General features: G+C 39.9%; 1 protein-coding gene across 3 annotated transcripts in view; it reads right to left on the minus strand.

Moving 5' to 3' along the window:
* Positions 1-3,326: 3,326 nt before the first annotated feature.
* The window catches only part of ESRP1 (epithelial splicing regulatory protein 1), a 32,557-nt gene continuing 16,438 nt past the window's right edge, over positions 3,327-19,445 (minus strand). The window contains exons 11-15 of one of the 3 annotated variants that reach the window (XM_059484406.1): positions 18,589-18,807; positions 16,478-16,664; positions 14,485-14,653; positions 5,469-5,574; positions 3,327-4,003 (exon numbers count right to left, since the gene is read on the minus strand). In XM_059484406.1, the coding sequence (XP_059340389.1) occupies positions 5,484-5,574; positions 14,485-14,653; positions 16,478-16,664; positions 18,589-18,807 (666 nt within the window). In that variant the 3' untranslated portion in view covers positions 3,327-4,003; positions 5,469-5,483. Of the gene's footprint in view, positions 4,004-5,468; positions 5,575-14,484; positions 14,654-16,465; positions 16,665-18,588; positions 18,808-19,445 lie in introns of all 3 variants that reach the window. The other 2 variants (XM_059484399.1, XM_059484415.1) reach the window with 2 other exon arrangements.

Here is a 19,445-nt window from a genome sequence, read left to right on the forward strand (position 1 = left end):
GGCTCCTTGCTCAGCTCCGGCCACTCAATCAATCTCCCTCAAGCCCAGCCAGGCTGATGTGTGCAGCCACATTTCTCACAGGAGCAAATGAAGAAGTAAAATTGGCATTTAATAACTTTTCTCAATGCAGTCACAGTCAGCTTTTGCAGCTGTTTTCCAGCTTGGTTCTGTAGGCAGTGCTTTGGCTGTATATCCTTTCAGCAGGGTTTGCTGTAATTCTGTTCCTGCAGTGTCTCATTACAGGAGCTCCCAGAGCAGACCAGAACCACATTCCCTGGGGAGATGCAGGTACTACACCAAGGAACTGCCACATGACATGCCAGAGCCACAGGAGAACAGTTTTTATCCCCACATTCCATTTACACCATGAAAACAATTTTTTTTCTTTGTTTCCTTTACTAGTGCATGACCTTCCATCAGCTTCAGCAGGTCAGAGGTGGCAAAGGCGGGGGAAAAAAAACTCATCTTGCTTACACTTGCTCTGAGTGCCCAGAGTGACCTACAGTGTGTGAAAGGATCACTTGGCTCCTTTCTGGGGGAGGACAGGAGAGAGTACAGTTGTTTACGTCTCCATTCAAGTGATTAACGATTAAATGACAACAAAGCAAGGAATTTGTGTGGCCCCGAGCTGAGTGTGCCTGTCTGAGCACCTGCTGAAATAACCAGTTGTTGTGAGGGGTTGGCAAGCCCAGCTAACACAGGCTCCAGAAAGGGACACGGTCTGGATGGGAGGTGCTGGGGAGCAGACCATGCCCTTTGTCATCCTCTCTCTGAGGCAGCACTTTGACATTTGCTCAGGATGGTTGGTGCTTTGGGTCCCCTCTCATCCCCTTCCCTCCCAGAGGGGCACAGCCCAGCTCTACCCTATTCCCAGCTCCAGAGAGGAGCTGCAAGGAGGTGACCCTGGGGAAAGTAGAACAGAGCAGAGGTGGGAGCATAGAAAAAAGAAAAACTTTCTCCATGTAACACAATAAATTTAAATATAGTCTTTATGAAAGTATGATGTATTTTCAACTTTTTTTTTCAGATTAATTCCAGTCACCTTCATATTATAAATTCTTTGCACATTCAAACACATGAGCTATAGATTCCCATCTCAAGTTCAATCAATACTCTTAACCTCAAGAAAGTTACATTGTGAAATTGGACTTTCATCTTTACTGATGGAGTCTCAGCCTTTCCTGCTTAAATAAATAAAATTGCCTCTAGCTGAGAACCTGCCTAACTGAGATAATGGAGATATTAAGGGATAGCAAAACTGTGAGATTTGCCAACTAATTTTGCAAAAAGAAAACAACATACACATTTCCCCCTTCTCCGGGAAACATTTCTAGTTTGTTTTCTAAACCATACATACATTATAACAGGGAAATAATATTCTATTCAGCTTTAGGTTAAATTATATTTAATGTTGTAATGAATTTCAACAGAGACATATTGAAAAGGAATATAAAGAATTCAGTTCTGAAAATACAGAATACAAAAATACCAAAACACGAGAGAGCTTGTGAAAAATAGCAAAATATATACAATCTGAGTTGGGAGCTAAGATGTACAGGTAACTTTACAATATCTGAGGTCAGGGTCCTAAGAAAAAAGCAGTATCATCACACAGATGAACATCTGAAGAGGACATCTTGTCCACATCTGCGCCTGACAGTGGGACCAGTTATACCAGTGCCAGTTTTGATAAGTGCTTGGCCAACCAGTCCCAAAAGATTACCAGGGTGGAGACTGCAGAGCCTGTCCAGGCTGTTCAGATCAGTATTTAGCCACTGCTGGTAGGAGGAGGTGTGTTCTGAACCCTTAATCCCTGCCTCTAACTCCATCCCTCACTTTGTCCCATGCACAACGGGAAGAATTTGGTCCTTCTTTCTTTGTAGCCACAATTTTAATATACTGTTCTTATGCCTGTCCCCAGCCTCCTTTCACCCAAATAAGTAATGCTAATGCCTTCAGCAGGCCTGGGGGAGCTGTTTTCACATTGCTTCTCTTCACTCTGCAGTTTTTGAGCAAATTGTTGGTTATAAGTTTTTGCTGAAGTTTTATGATTACCCTGTAGAGAACACTTGGAAAAATACAAAGACATCCCAAACAAGAAGCCCATTTGTGCAACCCAACATGAAGTTTGCTTTTGCAAAAGCATTTCATTATTTTTGCATTCAGTTTGTGATTTATATTTCCAAACATCTTCCAGCCTACTGCTTCCCATCTCCTCATTGTCTGTCTCTATTTGCACACTTGAGATATTCCTGCACAGTTAATAGGCAAAAATTCTATTTCCCCATCACTTCCCTAGTGGCTTATATAGGCTAATTTTCCTTATGCATAACTACTAATTTGTAATTGTGCTACATAAAGGCAGAACTATTTTCTCAGAAGGAAAAGTTGAAAATACTATTGAAGAGTATCTTGCATCAATTAATCATGTTCAATGTAGTCATGTTTACAAACAGTGATTTTAAAAAAAGGCCCTGTCAAATACTTCAGACTGTAACAGTATGAAGTTTTCCAGGATAAAATGTAAATCTATATTACTGTGGCTGGAGTGAGCAGGGGAGGGTTGCACCAAGGAAAGAGAAGGGCAAAAATCAAGGAAGAACTAAAGGAGGAAACATTGAGTTTTTTTTGAATTAGACACTAGAAATGAGACTATCACTTTCGTTGTCTGGAAGACTTTTTCTACTTTGTCACCCCACCACCCTCTTTTGTTCTTTCTTCCCTTGTACTTACTTTCAGTGATACCAAGGCACTATTGTGGATCTGGGTTCATGGTCACTAAAAAACTCCTACAGCACCACCTACCTAAAGTGTCTGTATTCCTCAGTTCTGCAATGTTTATTTTGAACGTGCCAAAGAACCAATCCAAATTTAGCCTCATACATCTCTGTTTCAGGGTTTCCTTCCCCCTTTCTTCACCACAAATGAGGATTTTAATTGCCATGGAAAGGTGCAGTGATCTACCCCTGTGCCTGAAGCCCAGTCCCAGGGCAGGCAGGGAGAGCCAGGGCTGCTAAAGGACAGCAGTTATTTAGGAGCATGCATAGCATCTGATTTCTCTGGTAAGAGTAAGAGCTGTGGTGCTGGGTTACTGGTATAGTCCTGAGAGCTCAAACTACCAGCTCTGACTGACCCTCTCTTAGAGCAGACAAGGCACTGGGTCTTAACTACAGCTCACATTACTTTTCTTGCATAGAAGACAGTCAGACACCAAGAAGGGTGGGGAGAACATGAAGTGGAAATATGAAAGTAGGAGCACAGGAGAGAGGCTAACTGCATTTTTCATTTTCTGAGTACGAAGTGTGATCAAAGTTGAAAATGCCTACTCCTGTAAGCCTTTTAAAATTTAAATACTTCAGTGCATAGAAAAAGCCTACAAGATAAGAATCAGAGACAAAGCATTTAACATCCCACACATTTTTACAAAGTTACAGCAGCTTTTTTCTTAGATAATCCATTTTACATTCCTAATTATTTCTGCACTGTGTAAAATATGCCTGCATATAAAGTTTACAGTGACTTCTTTTGCAGAGATTAGACAAATATATACAAGACAAAAGATTTTTTTTATTAAAATGTCAAATGCAAAAATTAGAGGTTGAAAAACACTTGAATTACAAAGAACTATTTTAAACTGTGTGCAAAATTATGTAAAAAAGACTTTTTTGCTATTTCAAAGAACAAAAGAGATCAGACTTTGTAGGTTCAGGCTGAACAATTTTTGTGTTAAGAGCAGCTTAATACTTTACCAAGCAGAAACCCTCAAGGATCTGCACAATTTCAGCACCTGTGCTCTCAGGGAAGGGCTTAGTGGTCTGTGTGTGCATGTCTGAAAATTGTGCATGAACTTTAAAACAGTAACAGATCAATTTGGTCACTTCCAGAGTTCTGGTGGTTTTTCTCTTGAGCACAACTGGCTTGAGAAGCAGAAAAGCTGGAAACAATCAAAATCTCCATCTAGGCTTGCTGTGTTTGTTCAAAACATCAGAAAGGGTAGAAGGATCTGCATGAAAGAGTTGTGCAGGTCACTGAACACCACGATAAAAGCAAATATTAATTTCTTGATTTCCTAAATTAAAGATCTTTCCAGAAGAACCAAAAGCTTTTGCTTTCACCTTGCGCACACACAGTTTTAACGACATTTTCTACTGAAGTTAAGAGTGCTTCAATAAGAGTATACCTGAATTAATTCACTATTACATGACCTTTCACCTTTGGAGGTGAAGCTTTAAAATCAAGTCTAACATGGCAATGCCATTCCTATGTCTCAGAGCCTGTTTGAGCCACTTTCCGGTCTCTGGGCCAACACAGGCAACTAGCACTGCTAAGCTGTACACTGGCTGAAAACAAACACAAACCCCATGAGTTTTTCCAGCTGGATCAGGAAGCTTCCTGATCTAGTCACTGGATGGCAACACAATAAATGGATGGGAAGTGATGTAGCACAGTTTAGGCCAGGAGTCCACTAAGCAGCTAATTATGGCTCTGTCAGTGCAGGGACAGGATTTAGCTTCATCAATCCAGCCAAAGGCCAGCTTGTTAGACAACAAGCTGAGATGGTCACTTAGACACATGCAAGAGTAGCACACTTGGAGCAGATGACAGTGAGGTGATGTTGCAGGTAAAGCTTTTGACCAGAAGTAGATTATACCCTGGGCTAAGATGTCTGTGTCAAAAGCAGAAGAATTAGAAAAAACAGACAGTTTTTTTGCTATTTTTCAGATGGAAAGCTGAAAAAAGGAATAGAGGAAAGAAAGGGGGGTAAAAAAAATCTAATAACTTTGTTAACTACATATTTTTTTCAAAGACTAGAGATTACAGAAGCATTTTTTGCTAATACATTTCTAGATCTTCCTCTAAGACTATGAGCCTTGCAGTTCAACTTGCATTTTTCTGCACAAATGCTTTCTGGGTGACTTCACCCTTTGTTCCTATACAGAAGATCAAGTAATCCAAACTTGAAAGGCTGAAGCAGCCTGATCAGAAAGCTCACAAAAGCAAGAGAGTAGCTGCTATTATACAATCTACTTCATTGCTGCAATTTTACATCAGTGTGAAGCTTAGATATTAGATTCTGTAGTTACCTAAGAAAGTGGCTTATTCTGTCTAACCAACACCTCATTTAGTGCATTGCTAGGAGAGACACATCATCTCCACACTTTGCTCCACAGAGAAAACTGGCTCTGAGAAGCTTCCTGCAGGCTCTCAGTACTGCTACTAAAGCTTAAAGTAGTGTGCATTTGAAGCCCTGGGAAACATACAGAGCAGCAGCCCTTAAGATGACTGGAGTAGTTAAAATCCTTTAAATTATGGCTTTCATAGGGTTTTACATATTGTAGTGTGACATTCTGGACACAGCAAAGTGTAGCCACCTTCTCAGGGCAGCAAATTATGTTGAGTATGGTGGTTATCTGAATAAAACACTATGATACCCACAAGCCCTATCTCCTGGGGTTTGTTATCCTTACCTTCACTAAGGAAGTCTAACTGCTGGGGCCTTTAAATGCAAATCCATTCTTTGGACACTGTCCTGGCCGCATCATTTGTGTGTACAAGTCCATCCTCTGCTGCATACTACAAACACAAGTTGAGATAGAAGCAATCAGAAGCCAAACTAGTGCAGAAGAGAGCCAGCAGCTAGCTGTGCAACCGTAGCCTTTCTTAAAGTGCTGGGCAGATATTGAAGTTCAGGCTGCAGAATCAGACATTCATAATGCTCTCACCACCATGGCATTAAGTGCAATTCAACAACAGAAACAACACTGGGGTAACCAGCTTTCCCTAACAACAACACATTTGTACACACAGGATCTTGTTGAAGACCACTGTTCCCAGACTCTGGCAGCCCCAACTGTCTGACCTCAAGACAGTGTCCTTGGAGACTGGAGACAAACATCTCCTGCACAGTCACACATGCCCAAAATCTCTGAAGGAAAAGTTAACAGGCTCACTACTAAATAGATTTGCATAGACCACTCACCCCTAAAGTTGTGCTAATACTGAAGGATGTCACTGGCTTCTCCTATTTACTCAAGAATTTGGTGAAAGTAAAAAAAAAATTAAGAACTCACTCCTCCAAGAGCCCATACTTGCTCAAAGCTACCTCAATAATTTTCCTTTATCTCCTGAGCATGGCATCAAGCACCTAACCATTTCCATTGCTATTTCAATGCTGTTCCTTAGACCTGGAATAACCTCTCCAAACCACACTAGAGAGATAGCTCTCAGATGACCTCCACTTCTGTGCTCCCAGCCCAAGACTATGAAAATATAATGAAAAAAATTCTACTGGGCTCTATCAGTCTTCCCTTTGTGTCCTTACATTAGTGTTTCAATCCTTAGCTAAACTAGTGTTCATGAAGACTAAGTTTAGCCCAAAGGCTACTGGCATAAGATGCTTTGTGGAGTCCTCCTCCCTCCACATGAGTCCTATAGAGAGTCCTAGCCTATACTGCACCTCCCTAAATTGAAGCTCAGCTTCTTGAGTGCCTCTGTAGCTTCCAAGTCCAGTAGGCACATTTGCCCCCAAGCATATGTCCTCACTGGTTTGCAGTCTTGACCTCACTGAGTTCCCATTATCTGCAAAGGCCCCAGTCATCTTTATGCAGCAGAGTATGGAAGAGTTTCATCACAACAAGTAGCAAATAAATCCAGCAGCCAAGCCATTCCTGGACATAATATATAGATGTTTATAGCCTCCCTGCAGAGAAACCTCTTCAAGGTGTTTCAGGAAGTGAATGAAACTGACTGAGGTTTAACACTGCTGCTTCTACAGGGAACAGCTGTCCATGCCTAGAAAGAAAGCTGCTTTTCCTTTTTCCACAGGAACTGCTTATGATACTTGTTTATCCCCACAACTGTGCTCTGGGCACCTTTGTGACAACATCTTCACTGGTGGTTCCACTAGATAGCAGAGATAGCCTGGTGGCAAGGACAACACTTGTAATCATTTTTGTCAATTTGGAGCCTATTATCAGAAAAGACAGCTGTTGGAAGGTAAGACTTTATGCTCTAGAGAACCATCTTCATGCAAACTTGTCACAACACCTCTCACTAATAATTTCCTGTATGCCTTTTCTGTTATACTAGTAGTAATACAAATCCCTAAAAAACAGTCAATACACCTTTGTACTACTCAGATTCTCAAACATAATACCCAAGAGTCAGCTCATGACACTAATGAAGCCCAATATAAGTCTTCCCCACCACTGCACCATTCAGCTTTAGAACTTATAGCCATCACATGCTGTCTTCAACCTTTTTTTTTTAATGTAGCTATAGAGTAAGGATATGAATCCATGGCAGATATGCCCATCCACAGTTTGGATGCAAGCTCCAGGTCAGTATCTGCCAAATACATCTGGGGATGGAGCTCCCCACAGCTGCCAGCAAGGCAGCATTTGCCTCCAATTACTTATCTTTCATGGACTGTTGAGACACAGCATCTTTTGTGGTCAATGGCAACTGCCAGATTTTAAAGGCTAGTGCCACAAAGGGACAGGCTTGTCTTGTTTTAAAGCAATATTAATGCTGCAATAATATAATTTATACAGGAGTAATAAAGAAAAATCTTTTATTATGCCCAAAATATTCAATCTGTAGATGTTGGAAACTTTGATATTCTTTTTCAGGCCTTTCATAACCTTTCTCAAAGGCTAAGGGTGCTACCTGTTCTGACTCCCTAAAAGAAGATAACATATGGACTGTTCCCAGCCCATTCTATGTTCACCCAGTCTGAGGGGTGACAACCTCCCAGAGGAGCAGCAGCAAGTGACTTAGAGTGGTCATGTCTCCAGATGGAAAAGAAGTCAATAGAAGACACATGAAAACATTGAAAAGTGCCTAGGCAGGCATACAAGACAAGTATTCCAGTCTATATTCTCTAATCAAACAAGCCTCAGGAACAAATACTTGCATGTTTTACATCAGGCCAGACAGAATTTCTACAGTTGTTCTTAGTAGGTGTATATCACTATATAATGATGCAGTGCAAGAGCTTGAACTCTTTTTATATCCTTTAGTTCTTGAAATCAAATATGAACTGAAGTGTTTCCCAATGCAAACCTTTTTTCCTTATGAACTGATCCCTCTTCTTGAATCTCATCAACAGGCAGATTGGATTTTTTCCAATCAGTATTTCTGAGATTGTTGGATTCTCCAAAGAACCTCAAAATAAAACAATTAATTTCAGAAATCAGTTTTAGATGCAAGAACAAGTTTTCACATGTTCTAAAGGTTGACATTGGCATTCAAGCAGCATTTATATAGCTCAAGGGACCCCAAATATTCATCACTAAACTATTATGCAGAAACATTGAGGTTCATGGTCTCTCCTGATTTCCTAACAAGTTTTTCCATTATACATTTGGTTAACAGATACCAATATCCAGAAGGAAGCTGTTTATATTACAAGTGGGCGTGAGTTGGGAGCAGTCAGCATACATAACCAAGCAGCTTTTCAGATCTCTGCCAAGTATCTTGCAGGTCCATCAAGAGAACCACAAACATACCCAGCGCTATTTGCACATAGGAACAAATATGTGCATAGACACCATCTAGAGGTTTCAGCTCTCTCCCTGCAGATTTTCTATCCCTATTTTTCCTTTGACTTTTTTTATCTGTAGTCCTCAAAGTTTTTTGTTTGTGAAGTATATTAACAGTTGCCTGCTTTGTGACAGATACTGACAATATCCTTTCATCAAGCTACTGATTAGTAGCTTCTATTAATTTCAGGAATGTAAAGCAGGTCCTGATTGCAAGTTAGTCTTATTTCATAACCCTTACTCTAATACTCAGAGGAGCACTAGCAGTGAAAGAGAACTTGTCAGACTCATCCATTAGTGTTTCAAGATTAAGTTATTTCCCCTCTTTTTGAGGCCTAGGAAGCTCAGCAGACGCAGAGCACCTCTGCAGCACCTCAAAGTGAGATCCTCTGACTGAAGCCAGCAGGAGGAACAGGAAAAGTAAAGGACACACATTACCAAGTAGCCTTCAGAAAAAACTCAAAATTTGACAGATGATCCCAGACTTCAGTAAAGAGCAGATCATTTCAGAAACAGGTAGGGATTTTCAAGCACTCCTTAGGCAGGTATGGGACATGATTATAATGTGCACACATACACAAGCTTACAGCATAATGTCTATAGTGTTCACTACTGGAAAACAGCCCATGAGGAAATGCAGCTTCAGTATAAAGCTTTTTTAGAAGTGGTTCATACAAAAGTTAATAGTAAATTTTTTGGTATAATCACCAAAGTTGAAAGTTTTAACATGCTACTTTGTTCACAAAAACTTACAAGATGTGTTACTAGCAAAAGTATTTACACAGCCTGTTCCAACATTGGAATGTTTATCCACATTTAAAGAAAGGCTGCATAACTTGACAAACAGTAGAAGTAGGAACACAAAACCATCAGGTCACCTGTAAATCAAACAAACATTTAGATCCCTGTGACTATATAATCATGGAGGAATATTACAGATGGTATACTCAACAAGGCAGACTTTTTTAAAATTAAAACCCAAAAAACTTTCAGGTCCAAGGAGTCTTATTCCAAGATCAACCCAGCTCTATCCTTGGAAATATCCTCCTTCAAAAAACCCTCCTTTCACCTATCCCTGGAAACAAAGCTCCTTCAATACAGATACCTTCCCCACATTTAACCAGACAACCTGCTGCCCAGCTGGATAAGGCCATGTAGCATGACAGCAATAAGCAGGGGGAATGGATCCAGAAGCTCTGCCACAGAAGACTGCAACAGTCTGCCCTGGGTAGTGCTGGGACTTCCAACACACCCCTGTTAAGGCTGCCTCTGAGTAAAGTGAAGCACCCAGCAAGGTACCTTGGTGCCATGAATAACCTGAGATCATTGCAAGTGTTTTAAAAAGCCACCTGCGTGGATGACACAAATGCCTTCAGGCACAACAGGCAGATCTTCTCTCCCACCATTGAACTGTGTTGTAAATAGACAAAAGGAAAAACTGTACTCATACTGATCTCTGCAGCAAGCTTGCACAATGCTGCTGTAACAATTAATCCCTCATAAAAATCCAGTTGTTTCCCTAGTTAACACAGGAACAGTCAGAAGATGACAGTAAGAGGTGGTACCTGAAAATCAAGTCATTGACAATATTAAGGAAACAAAAGGAAGAAGTCCCCACCAGTCTCCATGGCAGCATTTTCTGTGGTGGGCTGAGTAAAAACTTGGACACTGCTACCAGCAACAACATTTTAACAGATGTACCAGCCTTGAAGAAAGGTGGGGTTTGTTTGGTTTGGTTTAATTTAAATAATTTTGCTGTCCTGATATCCAGATAGCTGTTGATCAGAGCATTACTGTTCTGCTGCTTTCACCCACCATGGCAGTTTTACTAATTAAAACCTACAAATGAAGGGATAATGACAGCCTATGGAGGCATGCAACAATTAGTCTTCCCAGCTAATGCACTCCTCCTCCAGTGAAATATGGTAGTAGTTAAAGGCATCCCTGCTGTTCTAATCCTAGGCAAGCTACATTTATTTTGAAAGTGAGTAATTAAGTGTCCCCTCCAAACAATCATTCTGGTGACAAATTTGTGACATTAACTAAAGAGTTAAGGTTATTTTGACAAATTCATGATGGAGACGAGCTCAACAGAACAAGGACAGGTAATGAAGAGTCCCAAATTCAGACACTTAATTTAAAACATTTGAACTCCATTTATGGGACAGCAAATAAAGCCACAAATAAGCTGTTATATCCAGTGAGTCCATCACTGCAGATGTGATTTCATGCAATCAAAGCTGACATACTTAGCATAAAAATAATAATAAAAACAAAATCACAAGAGTTTAAGAGATGTGGCCCAGAGTGTTGATGTGATGCTGTGAGTACAACTAAAAGAGGTTTTGTTTCTGGCTGCTGCTGTTCTCCATCTGTGACAGAGCTCCCAGGCTAAATACACATATGGTTGTTTCCTAACCCAGTTCTGTCAAGTGATGCTGGTTAGCCAGACACAGACATATGTAAACAAAGCTGCTGGCAGCAGCTCTGAACAGTATCACCCACTTGTTCCTAGGTTTGCCAGTTTTGAATTCCCTGCAACTTAATTGTGCTTCAATAAGAATTTGAGCAATAACCAAGGTTAGAAAAGCCTCACTTGTTTCCCATGATGATCATTATGGAGAATCTGATTCATCACAGAGAACAAGTAAGACTTTTTTCTAACCTTGATTATTGCTCAGATTGCTCATTTTACTTTTACACATACATCTGCATGTATGCATACATAAATATCAGTGCTATATGTATGTTGCATATGTATATACTTCTACAAGGTTATAATGTGCATGCTCCTACAAGGTATAATGAGAAAACCCATACCTTATCCAGAGCAGGAAGGGACATAAGCAGACATGAGAACACTAAGACATTACCCTGTATTTCCCTGTGCAGCAAGTGTCAGAATCATACCTTTATCACATAAAAAGGCCTTTTAACTCAAACCACTCCACTGGAGAGAACTGTACACACTGGTCCAACAGAGAGATAACTCCAGCTTAACCACTATTAGACAAACACAGTGGAACAGACCCACCCTCTTGAGCAGTACCTGTATCTCTCAAGACAAATCCCACAAAGGTGTGAACAAACAGATTTACCTACCCACCTTGGTTCAACAGCACAAGAATTTACCATAGGGGTCAGAACACAAGAACGCTCTTCCACTTATTTGGAGTTCAAGGACTTTTTGAGCCAGGTGTGGTTTCTGTGTATTCACTAACTCACAATGAATTTCCTGCCATGGAATTTATCCAGTTTGTTTGAACCTACACCACGTTTCAGTTTCCATATCATGTTTTGGCTATGAATCATACAATTAAGAATCTCCTCTTTCCACTATGCTATTTAAAATACTTTCTTAAAAAGGAAAAAACAAATGTATTACTACATGTATGGATTTTGACAGATACTTTTGAGGCTTTGAAGGCACTGCTTAAAAGTGATAAAAATGGCATCAGAACTTAATAAATACAATAAGATTCAACTTTGTTTTAAAACTGTTTACCCTGTAGCAATAGCTTTCAAGTTTGTATACAGTAAAAGTTTCTATAGAATGTGTCAGCAGTTGCCAAGTAGTGCAGTTATTTCCAATGTACCTAGAGCACCTAGTACACCTAGGATTAGATAAAGGAAAACTCCCCCTCTTCCCATGAATCCTATTGTTCTTTCTTAAAAACTTGAGACTAGGCAGAGAGCAAGACCACTGATTTGCTGTCAGAACATGTTGCCAGATATAATTACAAGCTGAACAGTGATATCAAAGACTGACAGATCCTGAATAACTTGCTCTCCCTCCTATTCATTAGGAGCTCACTAAAGCTATTTTAATAGCTTAGAAGGCATCCATTTCTTTACACCACTGGTTTCATCCCTAAAGTTGTAAGAGCATTAAGACATGTCTGAGAGTTTCAGGATATCTGATAGGTACTGAAAACCAAACAAATATCTCCTACCTTTCCACCATTTAAGTTGATTTCTGTGCAGAAAATGGAGTTGGACCACTATAAAGCAACTTGACCTTGTAAAAGACAAGTTGTAGAAGCTTTTGGCAGCAGCTCAAAGAAGTTTCCTTATTTCAATAAATATTCACCAGTTAGATTTATGAACCATTGTCTGATCATTACCTACCAGCTCTATATTACTTTTCCTGGATGTGCTTTTAAATGGAACACTTAGTACAGAGGATACCCCATTCTTTCCTGCTGCACATACTTAATTTTTGACTTAAACTTCAGAACCAGAAAGCTACATTTAGGAGAGTTCTGACTGCTACTTCAAATGGACTCTATTTATTGCACTCTGAAAGAAGCACAGGAACTTGCCTGAAAGGAGTAAGTATTAAAGAAGAACAAAAAACAAAAAAGAGAAACAAACAAAAAAACCCCAAACCAAAACAAAGCTAAACCCCAAAAAAAAACAAGTCAAAAACATCCTCTTCAAAGAATCACTACATCTATTGGAGTATATACAAATTGTCTGTAGATCAAACATTCTGGATAGAAAAGCAATACCTAAACACTGAATCTCACAACAAAGAAGCCAACTTGAGTCCAGAAATTTTTCCTTATTTTCTTTAAAAGGGCAGTATTTGTAATTGGCAGTGAACTTGTGTGATAATGGTTTCCTAAAAACAGTGAAAAACAGTGAACAACTGCCAGTTAGACAAGAATATAAAAAGGATATTTTGGGGCTTGGGATTGATGGGTCTGTGACCAACATCCATGCCCACAGCCTAAGCAGCCAGTGATGAGACTCATGTGGGAACTCCCTCAGTGAGAAATCACTAGGGCCTGACATTTAGCTTGCAGTGGTCAGTCTATTCTCATCTTAAGAAGTGAGTCAGTGACCACAGACTATTACTGCTATTGTGTTTTCATGAAATATAGAACTGTTATTGAGAACCTTATTTTATATTGCCAGTGCAAGTTTGGAATTTTATTTTTCTTAATCTTACATCAACAAGGCTGAGTTTGGTAATATCATAACCATAAGACAGATATTGAAGGCATTATAGAAACTAACTCATGAGTGAAAGAAACATTTTAATAAAAAACCACAACAGTCATTTCACAGACATATAGGTAAAGTAGTAAGAAAACCTTTGTTATCTCACAGGTATTGAAGTGCTCATATTGCTTAACAGCTTCCTAAGTAGCTATTTGGTCCCTGCTGCAGAGATAAAAAACTTGAGTTGTTCAGCAGATTTCCTAACAGAGAAATGGTTTATGGCTTAAAGGGAACATGGCTCCTTCCAAGGCCTCATGACTGCAGAGGGCAACAGGTATCCAGAGAATTTGTTCTGTAGCAGGTAGCTAATACATCCAAAAGAATCAAAAGCCCTTTGTGAGAGGTGTTGATGTTGGAAGGACAGGAAGAACACATGCCTCTATATGCCTCACATGTGCATTCAATACAACATGTAGTCATAGAAGTAAACAGTTTTCATCATAAAGGTCAAAAGTTATTTTGTTACAAACACAAAGAGGCAGTATTTTAGAAGTTGCTAAGGCAGACCCCAGTCCACCCATTCTAAAGAGGGGCCAAGGTCTTCTTTATGGACATGGGAAAGAGTACTGCACATGTCAATTCCCACTGAGGGCTTAAAAAAATAAACAGGTAAGTTTGAGAGGAATGTTAGGTGAAACAAAACCAAAAAATATACCACTTAAATGTGTGTACTAGGTTAAAACAAACAAATACACTAACCAGCCCCCCTGTCCTCCAAACATTGCTACCTGCAATACCCTAAAACTTGGAAAATCCCTAGTTATCCTGAAATTGTTTCCCTGAACAAGATACCAACAAGCTGTTTGTGGCATCACAAGTCCTTAGTAGAGCAGACAATGTTCTTTTGTGAGTTTTGTGCATTTGCTAGGGACAATTAAAAAAAAAAAAAAAAAAAAGACTTCTGTGCTGCTGCTTGGGTTCTCTTCTGCTTTACCTGGGGTAATAAGCTGTGTAGTTCATGAAGAGCTGAGCCCCAGCAGGGTAGTAGGCTGTGGAGGGCTGGAGTGTTCGTGGGTTCAGAAGCATGGACGGCTGATACAGAGCAGCTTCTGTTGGCACAACTGCAGCAGGAGCCGGAAAGGAGTAGGCAGGGGGTGAAAGGCCTACAGGGAGCAAATGGAAATAGATTAGGACCTCTGAAATTCCAGAGCTAATACAGACACACACAACTCCACAGGACATCAGGAACCTTCTCATGCTTGTTCACCACAGAAAAGAAATGTGAGCCACCAATGCAAGTGCGACTACAGGGTGTTACACTTAGCATCCAGCCTATGGAAAAGTCAAAAATACACAAAAAAATCACCTCTTGCTCTGGGAAATAGGGTCCCTTTCTAAAACATAGGTCAGTTTTGCTTTTCTAGGCTCATATTTTAATGAAGTCTGCATTCAAAACCTACAAGACTTCTGCACAGTAAGAAGTAAGTGTCTGTGACAAAGATCTGTTTAACATTCAACAAAACAGAGAAGACTTTCATCCTGGTACTGCTAATGCCTTAATTAAATCAACAGCAGAGTGAGAAAAGCCATGGCTTTGCAGCTTGAAGTGTTAGCACTAAATGAAAAAAAAAAACCCAACCAAAAACCAAAAGTGTACTTTGTGCTGTTTCAGCAAGATGTTAGGCCCTAAATGAATTCTCACTGATGAGAGTTCACCCTCCTCCTTTGCTTAATGCTTCTCCTCCCTATTTCCACAGAACTGAACATAAAGCTTTAGATAAAGTAAGCCTTTAATTTTACTATTCAGAGTTACAGCCAGCATCTCACTGTATTGTAAAATGAGGAATGACAGGGCCAAAAGGCCTTATCTGAGGAATACATCACAGGCATTTGTAATTGGAAATGGGAACACTGACCAGTGTGTTTCCAAAAGTTTGTGACTCTGCCCAAGAACCTGTCCTAGAAGCTGTCAGGTTCCAACCCATCTGGAACAGCCTTCACATACAGGACTATCTACTGCTGACCCCTACTCAAGATACTTTTGTTGAAAGAAAAAAAACCCTCTCCCAAGGATTAGCTGAAGGTCTACTTGCACTCAAAAAAACCACCCCAAAGGAAGTTGGCAGCTGCATTAGCAGCTCTGACTAGCATGTAGAGGACTTTTCTGAAAAGATCTACAACCTAAAAAATACACTTACATAGAGAGACACCGAAAAAGCTACTACTTGACTACCTTGCCATTTACGACTTTGGAAACAAAGTATTATTTTTCCCATAGGCTCAGATTTATGTGGCACAGGTGCTTAGCAAGTTAGCCCTTAAGCTCCTCAAATATTTTCCCCAAAAGTTTGCATAGAAGTCAGTGTTCACCCTAGTAGGTCTGAGAGTCAAAATTTAAAAGGAAATACAGATTTTGCAATTCTCTGAGGCAGAAGCCACATGTATTTCACTCCCACAAAGCCAACCTCCATTTCATATGAACAGTAAAAAGCAAAGGAAGAGTTCAGTCAATTGCAGCTCAACAAGCAGAACATATTATTAAGTCTCAAAGGGGAGCATTACCTATGGTTTCTCAAGTTTTGGAACTGAAAAGGGAAGGTCTCTTACTTGACATACTCACCATGACAAAAAAAAAAAGTACAGATCAATTAAAATACAAAACTATTCTTTAAGGTCTAGGTAGGGCTTAGAAATTACTTTTCAGAATCATCACTCACCCCAACCAATTAAAGTTTCAAGGAGGGAAGGGAAAATTTGCCACTGGAAAAGCAAAAGTAGTTCTTCAGTCATAATAATTTATAACCAAAGGGAAAAACAATGATTGCAAGCTGGTGATGATTTAAGACAGAAGACCTTATTTTAACACCCCCATCTCATAATACTACCCAAGAACCAGGACAAGAGTCAGCAAAGCAGCTCCAGTACCTACCCACACACAGTGTAGAGCAGAGTGGCAAGACCCCAGCAAAACTTACATGGTAACTTACATGGTGGCGGGGACAAGCCATTTCGATTTAAAGTGCCCCCCATTAATACAAAGTTCATCTCTTCAGCAGAACATTGAAAGACTTCAACATATCTGTCCTTCATAGTCTTCTTATGACACTTCTGTGCAGCCAGGAAGGCTCGATCTGCAGATTTCATCTGAATGAAAGCATCTCCTGATGGACGTCCCTACAAACAAGGCAGACAAAAAAGAAATGTTTCTGTAGGTTCCATGAAGGAGCAGAATAGCAATAATTTGTGCTGTTATAAGTCTCTTCAGTCATAAATATATTCATCTCCAAAGTCAAGTACAGCCAGTCATCCTGAGTACTCACCAGCATGTTTAAGCTCTCCTCTCTAAAGTTTTTCCCACTTGTGATAACTTGATTGTATTTATTCACCTGTTTTGATTATGCTACATTGTAACTTGTTACATCTATATCTAAAAAAAAAGACACCTATGGGAGAGACTGTAATTCAGTAGTACTTTGGTGCTTTGAGACCTGCTCTTGCAAATTTACTATGAATGCAGAATTGGAAGATCTAGTCCCCATTTATTACCTGTGATTTTTAATATTCATTATAAAAGTGCGCATTGCTAAACAATTTGTTTTAAATTTTATTTTCGGAAGACCAGCATGGGCTGGGATGCTTTAGTAGAGTACTAACTAGCCCAACATTTACTATGAGCTTGCACAGAGGAAAAAAAAAACATCTTTGTATGTGTAAATGAGTGGGATACACCACTGGGAGGAGTTATTTTAGCCACATGCAGCTGCTGATTTGAAGCAGCCAAAGCTAGAGAGAAATCTGAAGCTGGCTCCAACTCAAGCTCTGGGCCAGTCCTTCTCGTTTTGGAGGGGACAACAACATTGTTAGCATCCTTTACACAGTCGTTTATGATTAGAGGATTGAAACCTGGGAACTTTGAGGACGATAAAAACCTAGTAGTCAGGCAAAAGCAGTATTTGGGGAGAAAAAAAAAGTCTGATAGCTTTGGGCAGAGCAAGAGTAGCAGACAGCCCTTAGGGTTATATGCATACACCAATTTCCTTATCCAGGTTCTTTCATTAGTGCTGTCAAGGGCTGATACTACTGTAAATCATTACTTTTGCTTTAGTATTTGCACTTTTCTTAGTCTCTCCCAGCACTACACATTCATTAGATTTTTAGCCTTGTCTAGGTCAAGTTTCCACAGACACAGGAATGTCTTTAGATAGACAAGTACTGAAATAACTACAGTCCCTTCTCCATCCCCATATTCCTGAAACACAGAAGTCCTACTTGGGACCAGGAAGTATTTTTTAGTTTTGGTTGACATTCAGCCTAAGCTAAGACAATTTTAGAAAACTCTATAATTTTTATAAAGTTTTTTAATCAGCTTGTTCCATTGAACCACTCAGAGCATCTCCATGGAGTTAAAGGATTCCTCCCCCTGAAGTCACAAGAATAGAAAGATAAAGATCACAAGAACGCACAATCCTTTGTCTAAAAGGTTTTCATAGAAACTGCTTCCATAAAACAATGGCAAAGATGTGACACTTTATACACATCAATGAGCCATTAATCTTGGTGCTAAGCTGTGACTGTTTAAAGAAAGCAAGAACACAGGAAACCTTCTGACTTTTGACATGGGAATTCCTGTCTCTAGAAGACTGCAGTCACATTTGTCCTCAAATATACTTGTAGCACATTGTTCAGCAAGGCAGGGACAAACCACTCCTTTGAGAGCTAACATTGCCCACACTTGTGTTTTGATGGCACTTCTCACCAGGTACAAGAGGAATCATGCACACTGTTGAGCAAGACTCTTCACTTCAAGCCTCCCACAGCTCAGGATCATGGCTGCTATTCCAGGAGCACCAACCCCTCCAACACAGGCTCAGCTTTCAGCACATGGGTCTCAGTGAAAGAAAACACTACAGCAAATGCAGCAGTCTGCACAGCAGGGCTCAAGTCATCTGCTGCCAGCACACTTTAAGAGGAGAGCAGGAGGCACATTAGTACAATTACTGCTAATCCCAAAGGTGCTTCCCTATGAACATCATCATCAGGACTGTATTCACAGATACAAGCATTTGGCAGAGTGGGTAGAAACATGGTGCCTACCAACCTGGTGATTTAGAACCATGTGAACTCCATGGGTCCGAATATCTGTAGAAAACTCTCCCAGGAAGTCCAGAATGTCCTCTATAGTAGCAGCATAGGGAAGCCCACGCAAACGTATGCAGTCTCTGATGTTAGTGGGAGGCACAAATTGCTGAGGTAATACTGGAAGAATTGGAGGTGTTGGGAGAGGAATGAGAGGTGTGGAAGAGTACCTGTTCAGCACCTGTGCAAAACAAGAACAGATTACAGAAGCCTCCTCACTCATTCTTCAATCTAGAAGGAGTAAATACAACTCCAATGCCACCTGTTTTCACTCTGGGCGGTATTTTAAGATACAAATAAGCTAGAGAGAAATATTAACTGCAAAATATCTGATTTCTAAGCACTGTGTTATGATTTAAGCTCAGAATCTAGCAGACTTCTATAGTTGTTCTATGATAAATAGTCATGCTATTGTTCTAAAAAAAAATTGGTTCTTTTTTTCTTTAAAAACAGTTTTGTTTTGGGATAATGCAAGTCTCAATAGAGATCTTAGAACATGAAACCTGTATATCTACAGTATTTTTATTGTGCAACTATCCTAAAACATTCTACCATCTACAGAGTCACAATGACACTTCTACCCAAAAATATCTCATCTCCAAACCTTTAGGAGAGTTTGGGAACTAGAAGCGCATTTCACATCCCTAACTGTGCCTGCCATAGTCCATTCAAGAAACATTAGGAGTATTACCAAGTCACAGTACCCATGACATTTACACTTTGAGATTTCTTGTTAATTTTAACAGAAAAAAAACCCTGTCTGGTGAAAAGTTGCCTGAATATTCAATCACTACTCCTGAACTCTCTCTGAGCAAGATT

The sequence above is a fragment of the Ammospiza nelsoni genome, chromosome 1 (genome assembly GCF_027579445.1).
Source record: "Ammospiza nelsoni isolate bAmmNel1 chromosome 1, bAmmNel1.pri, whole genome shotgun sequence".
In the NCBI taxonomy this organism is placed as follows: Eukaryota; Metazoa; Chordata; class Aves; order Passeriformes; family Passerellidae; genus Ammospiza; species Ammospiza nelsoni.